Here is a 21,171-nt window from a genome sequence, read left to right as displayed (position 1 = left end):
ATATTTCCAATCAAATAAATTGCTAATTAATCTTTGAGAGACAGTGTTGACTATTGACGAAGAAAAATAAGGAGTGTTGGACTACTTTCTTTCTGTGTCGGTACTCGGTAGTACTAGTACAGGTCTGAGTATACTGAAAAAAAAACACAAAAATAAAAAATTTAATAGTAATACTGTAATAAAAAATAAAATCACATTTTGGTTTGTTGGTCGTTATCATATTATAAATGGTACCCGTGACGGCTATTGAGAATGTCTCTCCTCTCTCTCTCTCTCTCTCTTTCATAAAGAGAGACTCTCTATACATGTACACACATTGACGCACACAGTAGTTTCCATAAGTAGAAACTTCGCCACCAAGAAAACACTGTTTAACACCTCCTAATTCTCCACCGGAAACACAAAAACCCTAGTCCCCAACCACACGGTCTCTCTCTCTTTCTCCGATCACTAGCTTCGCAAGATCAAACCCCAGTCCGATTCAAAACCCTTCAAATTATATATATGCACACACATATATGTGTGCTTGTGTGTGCAAACAAAGCACACAATTTCGTCCTTTTGTGGTACAATTGCTGCTCAAATGAGCTTCTTGAGACCCTCAGCACTGTATCAGTTCTTGATTACTTACCATTCCCTACGGTGGATGCCCTGTCACAGTTGGGAATTCCTTCGATGGCCGAGTTTCGAGGGTTTATTGCGCCTATTGGTTGTGTTGCTTTTGTGGTCTGTTACGGCAGAAATTCTACACATTCCCTCATCTTCTATGTACCCCACTCTCCGTGTTGGCGATCGAATCATCACAGAAAGGGTAACAATTTTTAACATTGACATTACATTTAAAATAGCTAGTTCTTAAATTACTTCCCTAAATTGGGTTTCTTTAATTGAATACCTAGTTTGAGTACTAAGTTGGTGACTACATAATTTGAGAAATTTTTTGCAATTATTTTATTGAATCTTATTAGCATGTACCCTAATTATGTGCTATTGTAGCTGTACAGTTCTCTGTGATGAATTTTATTGAACCTTATTAGCTCTACAGTTCCAATTGCATGTGTTATAAGTTGTTTTACTACCATTTTCACATTTCGTTGACACGTGCATTTGATGAACATTTTCACATTTTGTTGTTGTGCATTTGATGAGTGCACACCGTTTCTTGATAGAATTTCCTTTTATGGGGTGAACCTGTTGGTGATTGGTCATTTTAAACATCCCTTGTAAGCAATCAACTTCTAACTCTTGGCATTTTAACTGCGGCCCATGTTTGTGTGTGTGTTTTTTCTTCGGGGAGAACTGACCGACAAGTTTTTTGTTTATTCTGCTTGAAAACCATTGGAAAAATCGTATGTGTTTTCTAATATGTACCTTGTTGTTGCTGGTGTTTATGCATCCTTTTCTTGGCGCTATTTTGAAGTAATGTCCTTATCGCTTATCACAATGCTACACCATTCCCTTTGGGAGGACGGTGTTGAAATCCGTTCATTGTTGATAATTATAGCTTATGTAGCTACAGTTGGACATTAGTGCTCTATACATGATTTCTTGACGACATTATTTCTTGTGATACCCCCGAATTTCCGAATGCAGGTTGGCCAGACCCACGCCCGAATACCCGAGGATATCAAAACAAATTGATAATAAACGAACACAGAGTACAAAAGAATAAAGAAAAATAAATAAAATGCTGACAAGAAACTAAAATGATAATCTAATAATAAACTTCATAATATATTTCCATTGATTAATAAACTCTTCTGATATAACTGATCCTCCAAAATACAACTCGGGAATCCATACTGTGGGAACCCCTAGAAAATCCAAACTAAACAAATGACAGTAATCTAAAACAGGAAACTGAATCGTAAAGGAACTCCTATGTAGCATCGGAAGAATGAAGTAGACTGATCCCCGCTCAGCACGAACAACCTCTACTCGTGACGAACACCTGAAAAATAATGGTGGGTCAGGCCCACAAACAAGTTCTACTCTACTACAGTCCAAGCAGAGATCCGATACACGTATACATTCTAGTCAATCCAACAGTAACTAGAAGTCCGTATATATATATATATACACTAAAGGAACCTCACTAGACTATAGGGTTGTCTCAACCTGAATAGTAGGCAACATGCAAAACGCACATATAGTGGGCATGAGTATCTAGACCTACCAGGGTACACAACTACACTATATCTAGCTACACATCCCTGGCCATATACGCGCCCTAACCATTAATCCTGAGACTCAAGCTCATATCATGGCACCATACTTATACATATAAAATCTAGTAACCATCCTATCTAGTATAAATTAATCCTTCATAAGTCATTCAACTTGTTCAGCTGACATGACTTGAATATAAGTAGGACTTAACATTTTAGTTAATCCATTCCCTTATATAATAAATTAATCCTCCATAAGCCATTCAACTTGTTCAGCTAACCTGACTTAAATATAAGTAGGACTTAACATTTTTGTTAATCCATTCCCTTATATAAAATAGGTAGGACTTAACTGATAAGTTAATCCATCCCTAGAATGCCACCGTCCCATACCGGTGCATTAAACCACACAATCCAACAATTGATGTAACAATTAAGGAAATACATCAAACATTTCATAAATAACTATGATAAATATGATATCAAATTATCACATAATAGGAATGACTTATTATTTCTTTAAACTTCCTATATCATATGTCCTACATAAACTGTATCTTATACATGATGATATTTTATTATACCGTTAAATAAGGATTCTCTATATTCAATTCATCCTACACATTTAATCTCAATTGCTAAAATATTTTAAAAGATTAAATCCATTCGTTTGTTTAAAACATTCAAATAGCAAACATCATTATGATTGAGTCTATTTAAATTTATTAAAACCCAAACCTAGTCTCAATTTAATGTTCAGGAATCCTAGGCATGTTTCTACGTTCCATCATTCCACAGATATGAAAAATGCATAATTTAAACATGTAAAAATTCACATAAGAAATCAAATCAAAATCATGCATTTTATCAATTCATAACACAAGAACAGATATGAACCAATTTCATAAAACCTATGTTCTAACCCAATTAAACATGCATAATTATTTAATTTTATGTGTTTAATAAATCCTGGAATTTCCTAGGCATGTACAGAAACACGAATCAAAGGGAAAGAGATAGAAGAAGAACTTGTCTTAAACTTTCGGATCGAAAGTTAAACTTCTTCTTCCTTGATCTTCTCTCTATAGGGTTTTTCTCCTTATTCCTTCCTTTTCCTCCTTCCCTCTCTAACACTATCTATCTAGTATATATCACGTGAATATTTCTAACCCCATTTTACAACCTATAGCTATATATTTATAGGCTAAATAAAATAACCCTAACCCTTTTCCCAATCCAAGTCAACTTAAAAAAATAAAAAATAAAATATTAAAAAGGTAAGTAAAATATGTTACGTATATAATTTATGTATATCTTTATTAAATAAATAAATTATACATATTCCATTATTTATTAATGGATTATCCAATAATACTTAAGTTACCATAACATTATAAAGTAACTTAAAACATAATACGTATCAAATCTATGTATATTTTTATTATTTAAATATAAAACATATACATCAGATAAAATATTACTACCCAGGTTACTATAAAAGTAATTAATAAATTACTTTCCCTTTTATATATATTAAAAAGGTAAGTAAAATATGTTACGTATATAATTTATGTATATTTTTATTAAATAAAATATACACATATGTATATCTTTATTAAATAAATAAATTATACACATCCCATTATTTATTAATGGATTATCCAACAATACTTAAGTTACCATAATATTATAAAGTAACTTAAAACATAATACGTATCAAATCTATGTATATTTTTATTATTTAAATATAACACATATACATCAGATTAAATATTACTACCCAAGTTACCATAAAAGTAATTAATATATTGCTTTCCCTTTTGTATATGTATATAATATATATCTATATATATACATGCACAACTATCCATGGGCAATAATCCATACACATCCAATCTCATATCCAAGTAATCCATGGAACCCAATTAGTTGGCCAATTACTACTAACCATAACCATAAAAGAAAAAATAAAATAAAATAATAAAAGAAAAGAAAACATTTAATTTACAATTAATCAAAACACCATTTAAGCACATAATCTAATTAAACAATTAACACATAGACAAATACAAATAATACATAGACACATAATCAAATAATCAAGTAATAACTAATTCAATTAAACACATAAGCAATTGGTCAAATAATCAATTAAATAATTAAAAATACAATTAAAACAAATAAATAAATACCGAGACTATCTTTTTAAAATTAGGTGTATTACATTTCTCATCAAAGCTAAAGTCAGATGATTGTTGTCTACTTCAAGTTCAATTGAGGAGATTGAAGCAAAGCCACTTTAACCTTTTGCATGGTCTCCCCTAAGACTGACCACTTTTCAAATGATCCCAGCTGGTGACTAATTTTTGTGCAATTAAAACCCAAAACTTGTTCAAACTTGTTCTCCTGGCCTTTTGTTGCCCCCCCCCCCCCCCCCCCCCCCCCCCCTCCTTCTCCATAACTGAAAAATATGAAGTTTTTGGGTTTTTTGTCCAACTTGGTTAGATGCTCACTCCATGCATAAATGCATTTACATACTCCCTGACGACTTAATAACCTCAGTATAGAGTACTCACCTAGCTTCCTTAACTAATTCTCTTTAATTACACTGAAGTCAACAACATAGACATAGATTATTGACCATCTCAGCATTTAAATGATTAAGTCCCAATATATGCAACCTTGCTTTGACTCCTGCTATAATATTTTCCAGCTACATCATTTTCCCATGGCCCTTCTTCAAGTGTAATGTAATAACTTTTAACAATATTTTCCTGGCGAGATTTTTAACCGCCCACACATTCTGTATTTATATATGTTATATTCTTACCAGTGTCATCCTATGGTTTGTTGATTGAATGCTGCTTTGCTTGAAATTTGCATTGACATCAGCAATGGGTCAAACATATCTGCGTTCTGGTCTTCATTTTCACTACCATCTGTTTTGGTGAAAGTTAAAGTTGCAAAAAGGATGCCCAAAAGATCAGAATGACTTGGGCTAGATTAGTAATATGAGTTTGAGATTTCAGGCATTAAAATTTAAGGCTTACTGAAAGACATTACTTCTGACTTGGTGGAAAAGACGGATTCCTGTTTTCAATTTTCAGTGGTTGGGAACTTGGGGTAAGCATAGTGTGCGTGGTATTAATAATATATTAGCCATTCTAGAAGAAAAAATAAATGAAATCTACTATCAAAATGACGAAGAAATTGCTTATTTTTATTACATTCAAGTTATCATAACCAAAATATTGTCCACATTATTTTGGAAACTTCAGCTAATTTTTATAAACCCAACTTAAGGTCTTGAAGCACCTTTCGATTGCTATATGCTACTTTTGTTAAATCCAGCTAGGCAAGTGCATAGGCACGAGCACCTAGACTCTATAAATTCTAGGAATTGGCCTCCTATGCAATATTATATTTGGCGCTTTATTTTTGTGTCTATCTAAAAGTGACAGTAGGGATCAATCATGATGAATCAACATAATACATTGGAACAATTTATTCACCAATGAGTTGCTCGTCTTACTTTATCAAAGTATGTAAGCCAAGTGGATGATGGGAGGCAGCTTAACAATTCCCACTGAAAATATTACTTGTTTGGATTAACTGCTGTTTGCATGGTGCACATTGAAGTGATGAGGATCTCTAGCACAGTTTTAAAAAAAATCTTTAATTCTCTTGGGTAAAATGCAGTGTTTATATTACAGTTTAAGGGGTAAGAATCCTCAACTGCTGTGCCATAATTTATACTTTTTATCCTCAAGTCCTAAAATAGTAAATCAGCAGGGAAAAAAGAGAAGATCAAGTTGCGACACCTGAGCCCTAAGAATGCAAGTTGAGAGAAACTGAGTGTGCAGTTTAAGAATATTTGTCTTACAATCTGAATGAATCTTCTGTTAACCAATAGTGTACCTTCATCAAATTGAGTTATGAATCTATATTCAACTGCTTGTTGTGAATGTTAGTCAGTGATCCTAAGAGAAATTTTGGGGATAAAAACATTTGAATTAGAAACAGTTCTTTGTTTCATAGCTATAAAAAGAAAGTTCATTATGAATTGGAAGTATGATATAATAAACATTTGTTATCAGGTCAGCTATAATACAAGGTTTGGCTTTCTAAGACAACCTTTGGGAGATGAATCTTTGGTTTGTTTGCTACTTCAGAAACTTTTCAAGGAAAACAGTGAGGTGGAATTAATGGAATTCATGTGTGCTGCCATCGTTTAAGTTATTTGACATTGAAATCCTCTAGTATATCCATTTACCCAGGATGTTCATTTAAAAAATTTGTTATGGCTATGGTCAAAATTATGATTAAGATTCACAGTGATTATTTTTGTTGCTGCTAATCATAATCATTGTTTTCAACTCCTAATTTCTGCTAAAGGATTATATCTTGATGACTTCCTCAGGCCTCATACTTCATCAGACGCCCTGCTATACGTGATATTGTTATTTTCCGAGCTCCGGCACAGGTTTGTTTGTTCAACTGAAATTTTACTGATGCCTGTGCTTTAGTGTTTGCTGTTCATTAATTTTTTTTTTTTTTTTTTCTCTCTCTCTCTTTACTTCTTCTTGTCCTGAAAGCCTCCTATCTTCATGATTGCCTACAGCAATTAGGTTTCAGGGAGGAAGAAATTCTCATAAAAAGAATTGTGGCAAGAGCAGGAGACTTGGTTGAGGTATACCCAATTGTTTTAACCCTATGCCTTTCCCTCGTTAATGGCCATAAACTTCAACATTTTGAACTTAATTCCTGCTCCCCTGTAAGAAAAATGAAACAATCTGATAAAGTTGATGTTCTCTCTCTTTTTTTTTTTTTTTCTCCCCATTGCCTTTCCCAAAATAGGTTTTTTCTATAAACTCCCGGTCTTAGATGGTTGACCATACTTGGTAGCTACCTGTGTAGTTACTTTTGACAAACAAGAAAATGTGCTTACCATAATTTTGTTTTAAGGTCTTTTCCTTATTGGAGGTTTATATGTTTGATGATGTTATCAATATTGATTAGTATTTGGTGTCTTGTTAACGGAACATTCTTTGGATTGGGTTTAATTGAAAACGATGTGCATATAATAATAGTTTTGCATTTATTAACGTTTTACTTGTTAAATGAAATTAGTTGACCTGCACTGCACCAATGTTGAGTGTTACTCCTGAAATGTTTTTCTAATACCTTGCAGGTTCATCATGGCTGGCTCTATGTCAATGGGATCCCCCAGAATGAAGATTTTATAGCGGAACGGCCAAGATACATAACAGACCTAACTGTAGGTCCCATATCTGTTACTTTTTGCACTCTTTTTGCATTTCCTAGGCAGTGTAGTGTGCTCTTGAACAAGGTTACGCGTAGAAACTGCCGGGGTTCACTCCATGCTGCATCTGCACCTTATCAACTTGTAAGGTGAAAGGATGTGAGTGTGTAGAAGCCTGCGGACACCTTGTTGTTAAACACCTTGGTTCAGGATCAGCTCAATACAATTTGTGGTTCAAGGTGAAAATAGAAGAATAAGGCGAAGTGAGAAAAAGTACAGGAGAAAAGGAGAAGATTTGAGACAATGAGAGAGAAGTAAAGAAGCAGATCGAACATCTCACACATGATTCACGCAGTTTGATGTATTTTATGTCAAATATACTAGAAACTAGGAAATTGGAGTGCTAGTTGGTAAAAAATATAGATATAGAAAATAATCTGACCCACATTAAAAATTCTAAAGCGATTTTCTCTTCGCATGGAGCCTTAGAACCACCTTAATTGCCTAAAACTGGAGGCAGCGTTGCCTAAGTGCTTCTCATTTCCCAATTACGCATTATGGTTTTTAATGAAGCCTCATAAGCACGTATATGCTTTGTTGGATCCCTCTTAATTGTAGGGCCAAATTTTAGTTTGTTGCTAAATATCAATTTCACCTCTGTTTGGATCTGCAGTATGTACCTAAAGGACATGTTTATGTGTTGGGTGACAACCGGAATAACAGCTGTGATTCCCATGTTTGGTCAGTATTTTGAACCCTTACAAGTTGATGGTTTAGATGACTCACATTCTTTCTTATTGTTCTTATTGTAAAGATGAATTCGAGAATCTAAGAAAGAAAAACTCCCTTTCAGGGTGAATTATTCACTTATAATACTCCTTACTCCTTTTACTGATAAACTTCTAAGGTTAATGCTAATTCCACATATAGTTTTTCCTTGGATGCACAACTGCTTCCCATTCTTCTAAATATTTGAAAATAAAATACCATTTATTTTCATCTCATTACTCTTTTCGTGCACTTTTATGGTTGATTTACAGGGGACCCCTTCCTGTGAAAAAGATTGTAGGAAGATATGTCACATGTTGTCATAGACCTTCAAGAATGACCCGATGAGGATTGGAGACACACTTTTGGTATTGGTACTCTTTCTTCCCTATCTCCCTGGTCCATGACTTCATTCTACCAAATTTTTTATTATTGAATGCCACTTTCTTTTAATGTTTTAAGTTCTCCTATATGGTTTAAGTTGCTTGATGAAGAATAGGTCAAAAAATTGAACCATCTGTATTTCACCACAAATAATATCAGTTATGTTTGTTTCTTTCATCAGCATGAGTTTTTTGGGCTATGCAATTTCTTTTTCTTGCTTTGCTTGGTATAAGAAGCTTCAAACTTCTTTCATCCTAAGTGGACCTCGGCAGATATAGCAGGGGATCCTCCGGCTTCCTCTTCCATGTTATAACTAATTGGGGCCATAAGAGGTTTGAAACTTAGTGTGTGCAGTGAATTAGACGTGGAGGGTGGTGAATAGGTCTGATGGATATTAATTTCAAATTTTAGTTATTTGCTAAATTCTCGCTGATTATGATTTGGATTTTTAGTTTGTTTCAGTATTTCCTTTGTATTCAATTAAACAATCATATAAACATGAAATTAAATAGAGAGCAGAGTTTTTATTTTGAAACCCTAAATAGAAAGAAACATGGGGCCTAGTTCAACCATGGACAATCCACTATGAAAACAAGATACACATTGATTGACAGTTACCATGCCCCAGGACCCCTAGTTTCCTCTTGACACAGACAGTAGCCGAACTTGAACTCAGTCTTTGGGACCTTGATCCTCTTTGTCAACAGACTTGCTCTACGCAATCTGTTTCTCCATGTTCAAATTTTCTGTTCAATTCTCTTTTTGGTTGAATTGATTTGCCTCGGTAGTCTGATGTTCTTCTCCTTGTTGAACAGTTAATAACATATGATGAAGTCCAAGGGAAACCCTAGATTGAGTCAACTGATAATCTCTCAAGGAATTCTCTCTAGATGATTAGAGACGTGTATCCTTCACCTAGATTAACTATAAACCCATTTTTGGATTTTTAGTTTGTTTCAGTCTTTCCTTTGTATTCAATTAAACAGTCATATAAATTGAATTTAAATAGAGGGCAGGGTTTTTATTTTGAAACCCTAAACAGAGAGAAACATGGGGCCTAGTCCAACCATGGACAATCCACTATGAAAACAATATACACATTGATTGACAGTTACCATCCCCCAGGAGCCCTAGTTTCCTCTTGACACAGACAGTAGCAGAACTTGAACTCAGTCTTTAGGACCTTGATCCTCTTTGTCAACAGACTTGCTCTATGCAATCTGCTTGTCCTTGTTCAAATTTTCTGTTCAATTCTCTATTTGGTTGAATTGATTTGCCTCGGTAGTCTGATTTACTTCTCCTTGTTGAACAGTTAATCACATATGATGAAGTCCTGATAATCTCTCAAGGAATTTCCTCTCTAGATGATTAGAGACGTGTATCCTTAACCCTGATTGACAATATACCCATATTTAGGGTGAAGTGCAAAAAACACCCATATAGTATGCTTACAGTACATATCACACCTCTCGTATGCGGAATACACCCCTAAAGTTTCAATTTGTGCAAATAGGTCCCAACTGAGACATTTAAGGTAGAGTTTGACTAAAATGCCCTTACTGAGACAGTTTATAAATTATATAAAAAATATGGTTTTGGGAAATTACTAAAGAAGGCACAACCTATGATACGCACCATCTGACCCACTTTGGAGAGAGAGAGAGAGAGAGAGCAGTACTCAATCATGGACTTCTACATCTCTATATAACCCATATTCTAAATCCTCCTCCAAAAATATCTCAGCCAGCAACTTTCTTCAAATCGCCAAAGGATTTGAGAATAAAATCACAAACCCAAATCAGAGATTCAGATATTCATAGATTTGAGAAAAATTGTACTTGCAGCAGATATAACTAGGATCAATCCCAAACTGAAACCTGACTGGCCCTGAAATACCTTTTAGTAGGACAATAAATTTGTTGTAGGTCAACAAAGAGTCGAGCTAGATAAACTCAACTTCTCTACCAGGTCATGAACTCAAGTTGTACATGGCTATTTGGTATGAACGACTCAAACTTATTTTCTGCAGTATTAACCCAACCAACCTGCAAACAGAGAACTACTTGGGTTTGGTTCTGCTGAATTAGATTCAAAATCAGGCTATTAGACCTTGGCAAATGTAAGCTCTGTTTAATTATAGTAATAGTAGCAGACTTGCAGCTGAATCAGAGACAAGCCACCGATTACTGAGAAATATTTTGTAGTCATAGGAAGAATACGTGACAAATACTGCATTTGGTATCATCATCCCCATTCCCTACTGCATCCAGTTGTTCCTTCCACTGGAGGTGTTAACTTTTGCCTCTTGAAATTTGTATAGTGATTGGATCAAGAAAAGGAAGTAATAGAAGAAAGAGCAAAGGAAGCTCATGTGCACTTAACACCCCTATACTATGAGATTATTAGCACACACACACCCTTGGGCATTTTTGGAAGAGTAAAAGGATGAAATGGGCATTTCAGCATTACTTTATGTAAGATTTCCTCTTGAGGGGTGTTTCTGCACAATGTTAAAAGAATAAGGGGGTTATTAGCACACTTTTTCAAATAGGGGGTGAAAGTGCTACGGGGATTATACATTAGAGGTGTTTTCTGCACTTCACCCCCCATATTTATAGCCAATGTAGATAACCCATACGTTTTGGTAAGTTGAATTCTTTTAGAAATATGTTTTACTAGATTTTCTAAAAAGAAGCTTTGATTGTTCGAGGCTTATTGGAGACTATGAAAGAGTTTTCTGGAGAAATTCGATCGATCCCCTATTAATCAAACTCTACTGGAGAGCCCTTGGATCCATCAACACATACTGTTTTCCAATAAAAACATAGTTTTAAAACTAGTTCAAAAATCAATACATTGAAAAGCCAATTTCTAAAAACAAGTTTAAACAAACATTTTGGGCCTAACCAAGATAAAAACTAGGTCATCAAAGGTCTCTCTAAGGTTTTTTACTCTAGATGTGTGATTGAGCATGCAGATTTCTTGTTGTGTTTGTCACAAATCTTTGTGTGTACCCTTCATCGGTTCATATGATTATGACACTTATAGAAAATACAAGCAAGGTTCTATGTAAGAAATTGCCAACACGTGATTCATATAACTATTTATTTTATTCTTTTTTATAAGAAAAAATGTCTTTGGTCCAAATTGAATATAATACATATGTTAGTGTTTATGTAACTGCCACCGAAATGATATTATGAATTTACACTTTTGCTTTTCTTTTTTGGTGTATGTAGAAGGATTGTTTGTGAGAGAGAGAGAGAGAGAGAGAGAGAGGTTGAAGTTGCTAGCCTTAGATAAACTTTCCTCCTAGGTATAGAGTGATGAGGTTGGCAGAGTGATATCAGTGTGTATGGATGGTAAACATTGATTAGGCAGGGTTTGTTTGTTGGTGATAAATATATGTCTTTTTCTTTCGGGATAAGTTAAAAGATTGCCGAGGAGCACCAAGGGGTGCAACTGAAGTACACATGTAAGTATACAAGAGAAAACAAAAAGAAAGAAAGAAAGAAAGAAAAATAGCAACTATATACCACCAAAGATTGTAGCCTAGCGATGCTTTCTCACCTTCCAAATAAAAGGTAGAGGGTTCAATTCCCTAGGTGTGTGAGTTTCTTGCCAAGGTTAAAAAAAAAAAAAAAAAAAAAATTTCTTACAGAGGTTAAAAAAAAAAAAGGAAAAAAAAAGAAACTAAATGAACAGATTCTCCCAAAATCTACAAACTAATATGACGACTGGGCAACCTCCAAGGAACCCATAAAATAAAGAGTTAAAAGATCATGCTCCAGTTTGAGCATCTGCAATTTCATTCTATTAAATGAATGTCTATTGCTCTCCTTCCGCTTTGACACCAAAAAAGGGCACCATGGATATGCCTTCCAGCCTCCAGGCTACCCTCTTGCCTTAGATACACAATTCCCTGCCAACTCCTCTGCCAAGAGTTCAAGTGATTCTACAATTGACTTCAACATCAACCAACCAGAACAGTATAATTAGAGCGAATCAGGAAATTTCAGATGTTAGCTTAGAGTGATATTTCCAGCCATCCCTAAAGGAGTGGTGCTGGTTCAAGTCTCACCTGGGAGGATAGGTGAGTAGGTATTACTTCACAAAAAAAAAAAAGACAACAACAACAACAAAATTTTTGAATAAGATCGAATGAGAGTGATAGTAGATCACTAGCTGCAACTGGTTAGTCACCATTTACTTTGTACATAACATTTCCCCTTATACAAAATTATCAATTTTCAAATTTGTATCTAAGAAACCGTACAAAAAAGAAAGGCCACCATTGAAGAAACTTTAATACGCATTGTATCCTGCCCATGGAGAATGAATAGGAACGCCTCCTGCCAACACCTTATAGTAAGAACTCACTTCAAACTTACTGTTCCGAGCAGGTGTCCAACAAAACACGTTTCTCTTTCAACTAGAATGCCTATAAATGACAAATCAAAGAAGGAATCTACTGCCTCCTGCTACCAATCCTGGACCACCCCTCCAAAGCAAGGTTCCCAGATCATTCCTCTATTAGATAACCTCACATAATCTACTATCACAGCTTCCTTCTCCCTAGAAATTCTGACAAGTTTGGCAAGACAACCTTTTAAGTCCTGATCCCAGCACCAAGTATCATGCTAGAATGTCACCCTTCAATTACTCCGCAACTTTTATGAATCTTAAAGAAGATTCATAATGTCTGTGCGTACAAACAACCCTCCACCACAAGTGCAGCTTCATATATATGATATTTTTTTAAAAACTAAAATGGTGTCCGATTATTTTTAAAATAATCTTTATTACTAAATCAATTGGAAAGCTAAAGGTGCATTAGGACATCCCTTAAAATATAACCTTTTTTGATTGAGTTTATCATTGCAAGTGAGACCATCGTCTTTTTATTTAGCATTTAAATAAGTTTAATGTACTTTCTTTGAACACTCAATTTCAGCACTTCCATTTTAGGATTCTGGTGATCATGGAGATTCATCATGTCAGTGCCGTAGACCAATCCCCCAATACAACCTAGTTCAACTATATAGATTGCTTGACAATTTGAGCCTATGATCAGATTATCCATCTTCACAGTATAGGTAAGTTTATCCATTAAAGACGACTCTTCTAAATCAAACTAATGTATTATCTTCTTCACCTTGGACAGAAAGCTTACACGGTGTCCTGATGTTGCATGAAAATGGAACTTTAGCGCATTGTCTTTTGCAAAGCATTTCAGACAGGCCATTGTCTGTTCTTTGAAAATTTTACAATATATTATTTGACATATTTGTTTACCTTAACACTAGTTAAAAGTTTTACAGTATTTTAGAAGACAAGGGACCCCATGTCTCTGTTGATTTTATTGTTGTAACTATGTTGATGTTTAATATAGACGACTCTATTTCACTCGAGCTTTTCGTGTGTTCAGACACTACATGAATCCAAAGGGAAAATTTTCATGCTTACGGATATTAAAAGTCGTCCACTAATCTGATGAGACAACCAATGCAATGAAAAATATTGATTCATTTGCATGTAATTTAGTGGCTACCTTTGTTTATTTAACAACAATACATTATTTGCAATTGGCTGGCAACTGAACATAATTTAACTTGTTCAACCCCCCAACATCTGGGGGCTTAATATTGTATGTACTTGCAATCAGGTTTATGTTGCAAGCCAAGAAAACCCTTTCTTTATAATGCATATATATATATATATTTTCTAATCAAAGACAAGGATGCGAAAGTTAGATGGGATAATAGGCAGGTTAACTTAGTTGTTCTCCATTTAAGTATTTTTTATTATTAAACAGGGGGGCTAAAAAAAGAAGGTTTTATCTTCTGAACTTTGCTTTTATGTTTGTAATGAGATTGACCCAAGCCAGATCTTTTCTCCTTCCCAGGGTATTGTTGTTCTCGTGCACGGTGAAAGCTGAAACTCCAAGTAGCCTCTTTATGGTACACATCCATTGACAACAAAAATCAAATGTCTTGATCATTTTTTGGCTGTTCCAATTCACTATGGAAGTTGTGGTATCCATTCCATGGGGACATGTATGGGAACAAAATCATAGGTCGGCGAATCAGGCTGGTGCTTTATGTATGCACTTCATTAGCATACCCGTCTGTTGTCTGTTATCTTCTCGTGGGAAGCAAGCTGAGCTGAGTATTAGACGACGGATGATGTTATTTTTGCCAATATTTCATAGTTCCAGTGGTTTGTCGTTACAAGAAGTTCGAAGAATGCTACTATTCGTCGTGTTATTTATGCAGGTCCGACTCTGTTAATGTTCCCTCTTCCCCATGTATTTTGAAAACCCAAACAAAAATATATTTTGATACAATGTTATGTTATGCTAATTCCTCTCTCTCTCTCTCTGTGAATTGGGTTTTGGAGATGCTATGTTGTATTGTTTTACAGAAGTTGGGTCCTGGTCATGATGTTGGTTTTAGGTTTCATATCCTGGAAACTGGAATTTTTCGCAAAATTTATAGGAACTTTTCTGCATTCCTTGTTCTCACTTTGAGAAAATTATCCACACGTAGCTGTCAAAGAAATTTAAACCGACTTTCTCATACCGGGCTTTCAACATTATACGCTCTAAAGGATATGGCAAAAAGAAATAATAGAAAAGAGTCCCCATAAAAAGATCTTATTTAGTGCATAAACCGATTGTATACCATTACCGATAAACACCCAAATAAACAACGTTCACTAGGCCAGAAATACCTCGATCCTCCAGTAAAAGCTTTCTCCGCTGGTTAACCAAAATGAGGATCCCAAATTGTATGAACCTAGTGACCCCAAATTGTACGACAACAAAGATCTAGTTGGTAGAGTGCCAGCTTTGCGAACGGGTGAGTCCATAATCGAGTCCCCTCTGAACCTTGTTTGCCCTTATCACATTTCCTTCAAACCTACCACTTTCATAACACCACTTGCAAAGAGTTCATAAAGGGTAGCAAGAAAGGTAATTGCTTCACACTATTTCCCAAGTTTCATGTAACCAAACATAGGATAAGGAAATCAATTCCCCAGGAGAAAAGAAAATGGAGGTAGAGGGTGAGGAAATGGCAGAGGAGGTGAACCTAATTCCTTTTCATCCTACCCTATTGCCATCCACACTCACTGCTGCTGCCACCATCAACTAGTTGGATCATTTTGGTCTCCAATTCCACCATCAACTAGTTAAAAGAATGGAATTCCACTCTACTATAACTCATTTGACTTTTCATACGTTTCAAAATACGGTTTCAATCGAATAGTAAGAGTTCACATTTCTTGTAATAAAAGGCGTCTCATCATAAATATTACCCACATATATATAAAAATAAATAAAAGGGTCATAATAGACGGGCTGCCAGTGTTGACCATGGTATCATAAATACGTTTCCGGTCTTGATGGGGTCCCACTTTACTCCCAATATTCGTTGACTATTCTGTTGCCGTCAAATGTGGACGAAATATGTTTTTCACCTTGTTTGTTGCATGTGGGCCCAGCTCACATCAGATTTGTTGATTGTCCACACATCAGTTAACACTAACAAAATACTAGAACTCCTTTGAGAGTTCTGATCCCATGCGAAGGACTAGAGTGAGTATATATCGTCGAACTTTTTGGACAGAGAGAGACTATATACACAAAGTATAACGCACTAATATTAGTACTGCGTACATAACAAGGACCGTGACGTTTTTTTAGGATTGCAAATTTTCACTATGAATATGAAAATATGTTTCAGAAGCTTGGTTATATTTTAAAAAAAAAAAATCAAAAAAACAAAAAAAAAAACCATTTTCCTATACCTCTCCATTCTAACAACAAAAAATTTAGTAATGGTGAACATTTAAGTCTAGTTTGGTACACAAAATGAAATGAAATGAAATGACATAAAATAAAAATAAAAATAGAATGAAATAATCATTCTTATTTTATTATTTGATTATAAATATAAAATGACGTAGGAATAAAATAACAACTACTATTCCAACGGTGAAAGGCAATGACAGTGGCGGTGGCGTTGGCAAAAGGTGGTAGCGGTGGTAGAGGATGACGGCGGCTGAAGGCGACGGCAGGGGAAGGCAGTGGTGGTGGTGGAAGGCGGTGGAAGTGGTTGTGGTGGTGGTGGTGGAAGGCAGTGGCGGTGGCCAAAAATTTCGTTCATTGGAATGAATTTTCATTCTATGGATTAATTAGATGTGGAATGGATTTTTATTCCAAGGAAAATGGTGATTTTCATTTTAAATGTCATACTGAATAAGAGAATGGTTGGAATGGAATGTTCATTCTATATTTTAAGCCAAATTAGGCCTTAGTGTAATAAGAGACCGTTATTCCATATAGACAAATGAAAGCATGAATTTCTGGACAATATAAAAAAATTCAAAATTACACTGTCAGGCAATGTTGAATGCCCATTCTTATAAAATTTGAATGAATAAATTTCATTTGCTTGCCATAAAATTTTTCAATATTCCACAATTGCCATAAGATTTTTTAATATTCCACATAGACTCCTCAGTATTTCATAATTTCACTTACCTGCCCTATCAATAAGGGTCATCCACCTTAATAAAGGTAATGTGTTATTTTATCTTTTTGCGACTCATGAATATATTGTCATTTCAGACATTATAAGGGCAACATTGAATTTCTATCAATTTTCTTTTGCCGACGTCAACATAATTCGTCAAATGCTTAACGACTGAGAGGAACCTGTTATATAAACTAGAACTTTAGAGGAGAAAAGTGAAATTATAAAACTTAAAGGGATCTATGTGAGTTATTGAAAAACCTTATAGGAAATGCATGGCATTTACCCAACTTAAAACACATCTAATTTATATCCCAAAGACGATAATCGATGTCACCTAAAGTATAACAGTAATAAAATTCTTCATCTTATATGTTATATCTTTAAGAAATGCTAAGATAGTAGATACTAGCGACTGGGATGGCAATTTTTCTTAACTTGGTCTGTTTTTGCCCCGTTCCTAATAGGACAGATTTGGTAGCCTCCTAAATGAGTTTGAGATGTGCATGATAAAATAATTGAAAACTCGAAGCGGGTTTGGGGTGGGGACAGATTTAATGATGAACTCGTCCCGATTTTATCTATATATATATATATATATATATATATATATATATATATAATATTTAATATTTTTAAGATCCTTGTTACTTTGATGGAAGTGTCGGATAATATATTAGTGTTAATTACTTAGTAATTTAAACGTCATGACTGCTTATTAATCAATCCAATTTGAGCACTCTACCTAGTAAGTTGGTAGAGTGCCCGACTTTACGAACGGGTGCGCCCATAATCGAGTTCCCACTGAACCTTGTTTGCCCTTTTCACATTTCCTTCTTCAAACCTACCACTTTCATAACACCACTTACAAAGAGTTCAAAAAGGGTAGCAAGAAAGGTAATTGCTTCTCACTTTTCCCCAAGTTTCATGTAACCAAACATAGGATAAGGAAATCAATTCCCCAGGGGAAAAGAAAATGGAGGTGGAGGGTAAGGAAATGGCAGAGGAGGTGAACCTAATTCCTTTTCATCCTACCCTAGTGCCATCCACGCTCACTGCTGCTGCCACATTCAACTAGTTGGATCATTTTGGTCTCCAATTCCACCATCAACTAGTTAAAAGAATGGGATTCTCTTCCCATGCCAATATGGAATGGAAGTTTAATTCCTTGCATATGGAAAAATTGTAAACTGTCATATGAGAAGCATATTCTCATTTCCCCATGCTCATGAAATTTTCTAAATATTTTATTAAAATTGGTGAAATTTACCAAATTTTTAATCCATGTTAACCAAATAACTTTGTTAATTAAGATATTGCAGATTTTGGTGAACTTCATTAATAAAATTCTTGATGAATTTAAGAATCAAATGTAATTTTGCATCTTCAGAATTAATGATTTTAGGGCATAGATATCAAATGCTTAAAAAATCAGAAGACTCGTTTTAGACCATGGTAAATTCATTAGGCAAGTAAGTCATAATGTCGAAATGCATCAACCGGACAGTGGTCTAGCAGTATTAGGCCCTTACTTTTCAATAAAATGTTAAAAGTTCAAGCCTCCAAGAAAACATGTATGTGTGAGTATTAACAATGGAAAAATATATATATATATATATGTCAAAACGTAAAAACAAAATACATATCAAACAGCTCCTAAAAAAATATACTCAAACTTGAATTTGTCTTTTTTATATTTATTACTCAAAAATGTTTTGAGTAACAACTCCTCAAATCATATTAATCAATTATTTTTAATTAACAATGAATATAACCTAGTAATATATCCTCTATCTTGTAAATGGAATTCTAAGCGATCAATTTATAAGTTCGGTAAGAACATAAGTGTATGATTTAATTGTCATTTAAAAGAAATTTTATTTTTTTAATATTTAAAAACAACTTCTTTTCACAAATTACAATAAAATATTTCTGTACATGTGTAAAATACCAACATGTTATAAAGAATATTATCAACCCAAAATATGAAAAATAAAAATAAAAATAAAAATGCATTAGACCTGTCGCTGTGTTACATTATACTCCATGGGCCACTTGGGACTCCACTTAAGATGTCAGTGTCGGTCACGTCTATCCACCACTCAGGCCGATTTGCCGCGTGAACAGCCGAGTCAACCCGGAGTCACCACACGTGCTTGTTATTTTTGGATGGTGGTCTGGTAAATAGTCAACTCACACAGACCCATTTTGTGAAACATCCCGTTCAAAGGATTGGGTGAGCAAAAGCGAAAGTCCCTTGTAACAACTTGTGTGCTCTCTGTTGTGCCGGGGTAGTAGTGTAATTTTTTAGTAATTTCAGGCTGATCGTATAATTTTATATATATCAAAATAAATAAAATAGTAAGATATATTACTAAAAAAAAATAAAAAATAAAAAAAGGCAGTGACTTGTACATGCATCCATCCCTGATTGCGCTAGACGTCAATAAAATTTAAATAACTAATACAAAAAAAAAAAAAAATTATTTTTAATTTCAAATCTTAAACTTACGTGTTACAATAGAACAGCTTTGAAATTGGGTAAAGACTCACCCCCATTGTGCTAAATTGTTTCTTAAATTGATGAGCAGCACGCTATCATAAAAAATGTAATACACAAAGTTATATATTATATCAAAATGTGATAAAGTAAAATTCACTTACTTCCTTCGAGTTTTATAATTTTACTTACATCCCTTATCAGGGATGATTGTAAAACTTTTTAATAGTAATGTATTATTTTACCGTTTTGCTCATGAAGTTAAAGATATCATTGTAGGTATTAGAAGGACAAAACTAACATTCTATCTTTTTTTAGTGCGGACATCGGTAGATTTTGTTTGACTCATGTCCTAAGAGTAGGAATAAATCTGTCACATAAACCACAACTTTAGAGGAAATTAGTGATATATGAAAGTAAAAAGGGGTCTAAATGAAATATTGACAAGCCCCGGAAGAAGTGAATAGCCGATGTAATATTATACTACATTAAATCATGAATGTAATATTTTTATAAAATTGCATTTATTATTTTATTTTATGATATTATATCCTCTAAATTTGATGATACTCCCTCTGTCCCACAAAAAAAAATATTCACCTTTTAATTTTTAATTGTCCCAAAATAATTGTCTCAATTCAAAACAACACGCACACACACAACACAAAACCATTTTTATTAAATATCAAAATATATCTCCACACAACCATTTTTATTAAATATCAAACTATATCTCAATCTAATAATAAGAGTTCGTATCTAATGAAAGTTGTTTCATCATAACCAGTGGCGGATCCAAGTGGGGGCTTGGGTGGGCTTGAGCCCCCCACCAAAAAAAAAAAAAAAAAATTTAGTATAGATATATATAGCCCAATGTTTTAAAAAAGAAAAAATTAGTAATAGTAATAGTCCCCCAATTTTAACATATCCAAACAAACCTAATATCTAAACCCAAAGTATTAGCCCAATCAAATAAGCCAATTTTAAAACAAAGGTCCAATCAAATAAGTCATAAACAATCACTAAACCAAAGTATAGAAAATTCCTAAATTTTTAATTTTGCACGAATCAGAGAATTTATTCATTCTCTCCCTTTAAAATTTAAATCTATTTCTTTTAAAAAAAATTAATTCTTTAATATTTCGATCTCTAATTTTCTCTTATTTAATATTAGCCCACCATAAATTTGCCCTCGATTACAACACACACAGAGATATAAATAAAAGGGTCATCATAGACCGGCTGCCAGTGTTGACCATGGTATCATAAATAGGTTTACGGTCTTGCTTGGGTCCCACCTTCCTCCCAATATTCATTGACTATTCTGTAACCGTCAAATGTGGATGAAATATGTTTTTGACCTTGTTTGTTGGCATGTAGGCCCAGCTCACATCAGATCTGTTGATTGTCCACACATCAGTTAAACACCATCAAAAAACACACAATACTAGTACTCCTTTGTAAGTACTTACCGACCCCATGTGAAGGACTAGACTGAAGGTATATATCGTCGAACCTTTTTTGGACAGAGAAAGACTATATACACAGGGA

General features: G+C 34.3%; 1 protein-coding gene across 6 annotated transcripts; it reads left to right on the top strand.

Annotated features, from left to right (window-relative positions):
* The first annotated feature begins 17 nt into the window (after positions 1 to 17).
* LOC132273685 (chloroplast processing peptidase-like) lies at positions 18 to 14,965 on the top strand. Of its 6 annotated transcripts, none has more exons than XM_059774703.1 (8): positions 38 to 811; positions 6,266 to 6,364; positions 6,589 to 6,651; positions 6,790 to 6,858; positions 7,360 to 7,446; positions 8,105 to 8,172; positions 8,472 to 8,567; positions 14,489 to 14,965. In XM_059774703.1, the coding sequence occupies exons 1-7, from the start codon at positions 584 to 586 to the stop codon at positions 8,545 to 8,547; spliced, it is 690 nt and encodes a 229-aa protein (XP_059630686.1). In that variant the 5' UTR covers positions 38 to 583; the 3' UTR covers positions 8,548 to 8,567; positions 14,489 to 14,965. The 6 variants fall into 6 exon arrangements, with proteins under 6 accessions (XP_059630690.1, XP_059630688.1, XP_059630687.1 ...); XM_059774702.1 differs by having other exon boundaries at positions 42 to 811; positions 8,472 to 8,573; XM_059774707.1 differs by lacking the exon at positions 8,105 to 8,172 and having other exon boundaries at positions 18 to 811.
* The last annotated feature ends 6,206 nt before the right edge of the window (positions 14,966 to 21,171 follow it).

Source organism: Cornus florida, unplaced genomic scaffold, assembly GCF_030987335.1.
Source record: "Cornus florida cultivar Cherokee Brave unplaced genomic scaffold, ASM3098733v1 CherokeeBrave_3.0.0_Hap2_Chr09, whole genome shotgun sequence".
NCBI classification, from domain to species: Eukaryota; Viridiplantae; Streptophyta; class Magnoliopsida; order Cornales; family Cornaceae; genus Cornus; species Cornus florida.
This window is presented reverse-complemented; position numbering and strand designations above follow the sequence as displayed.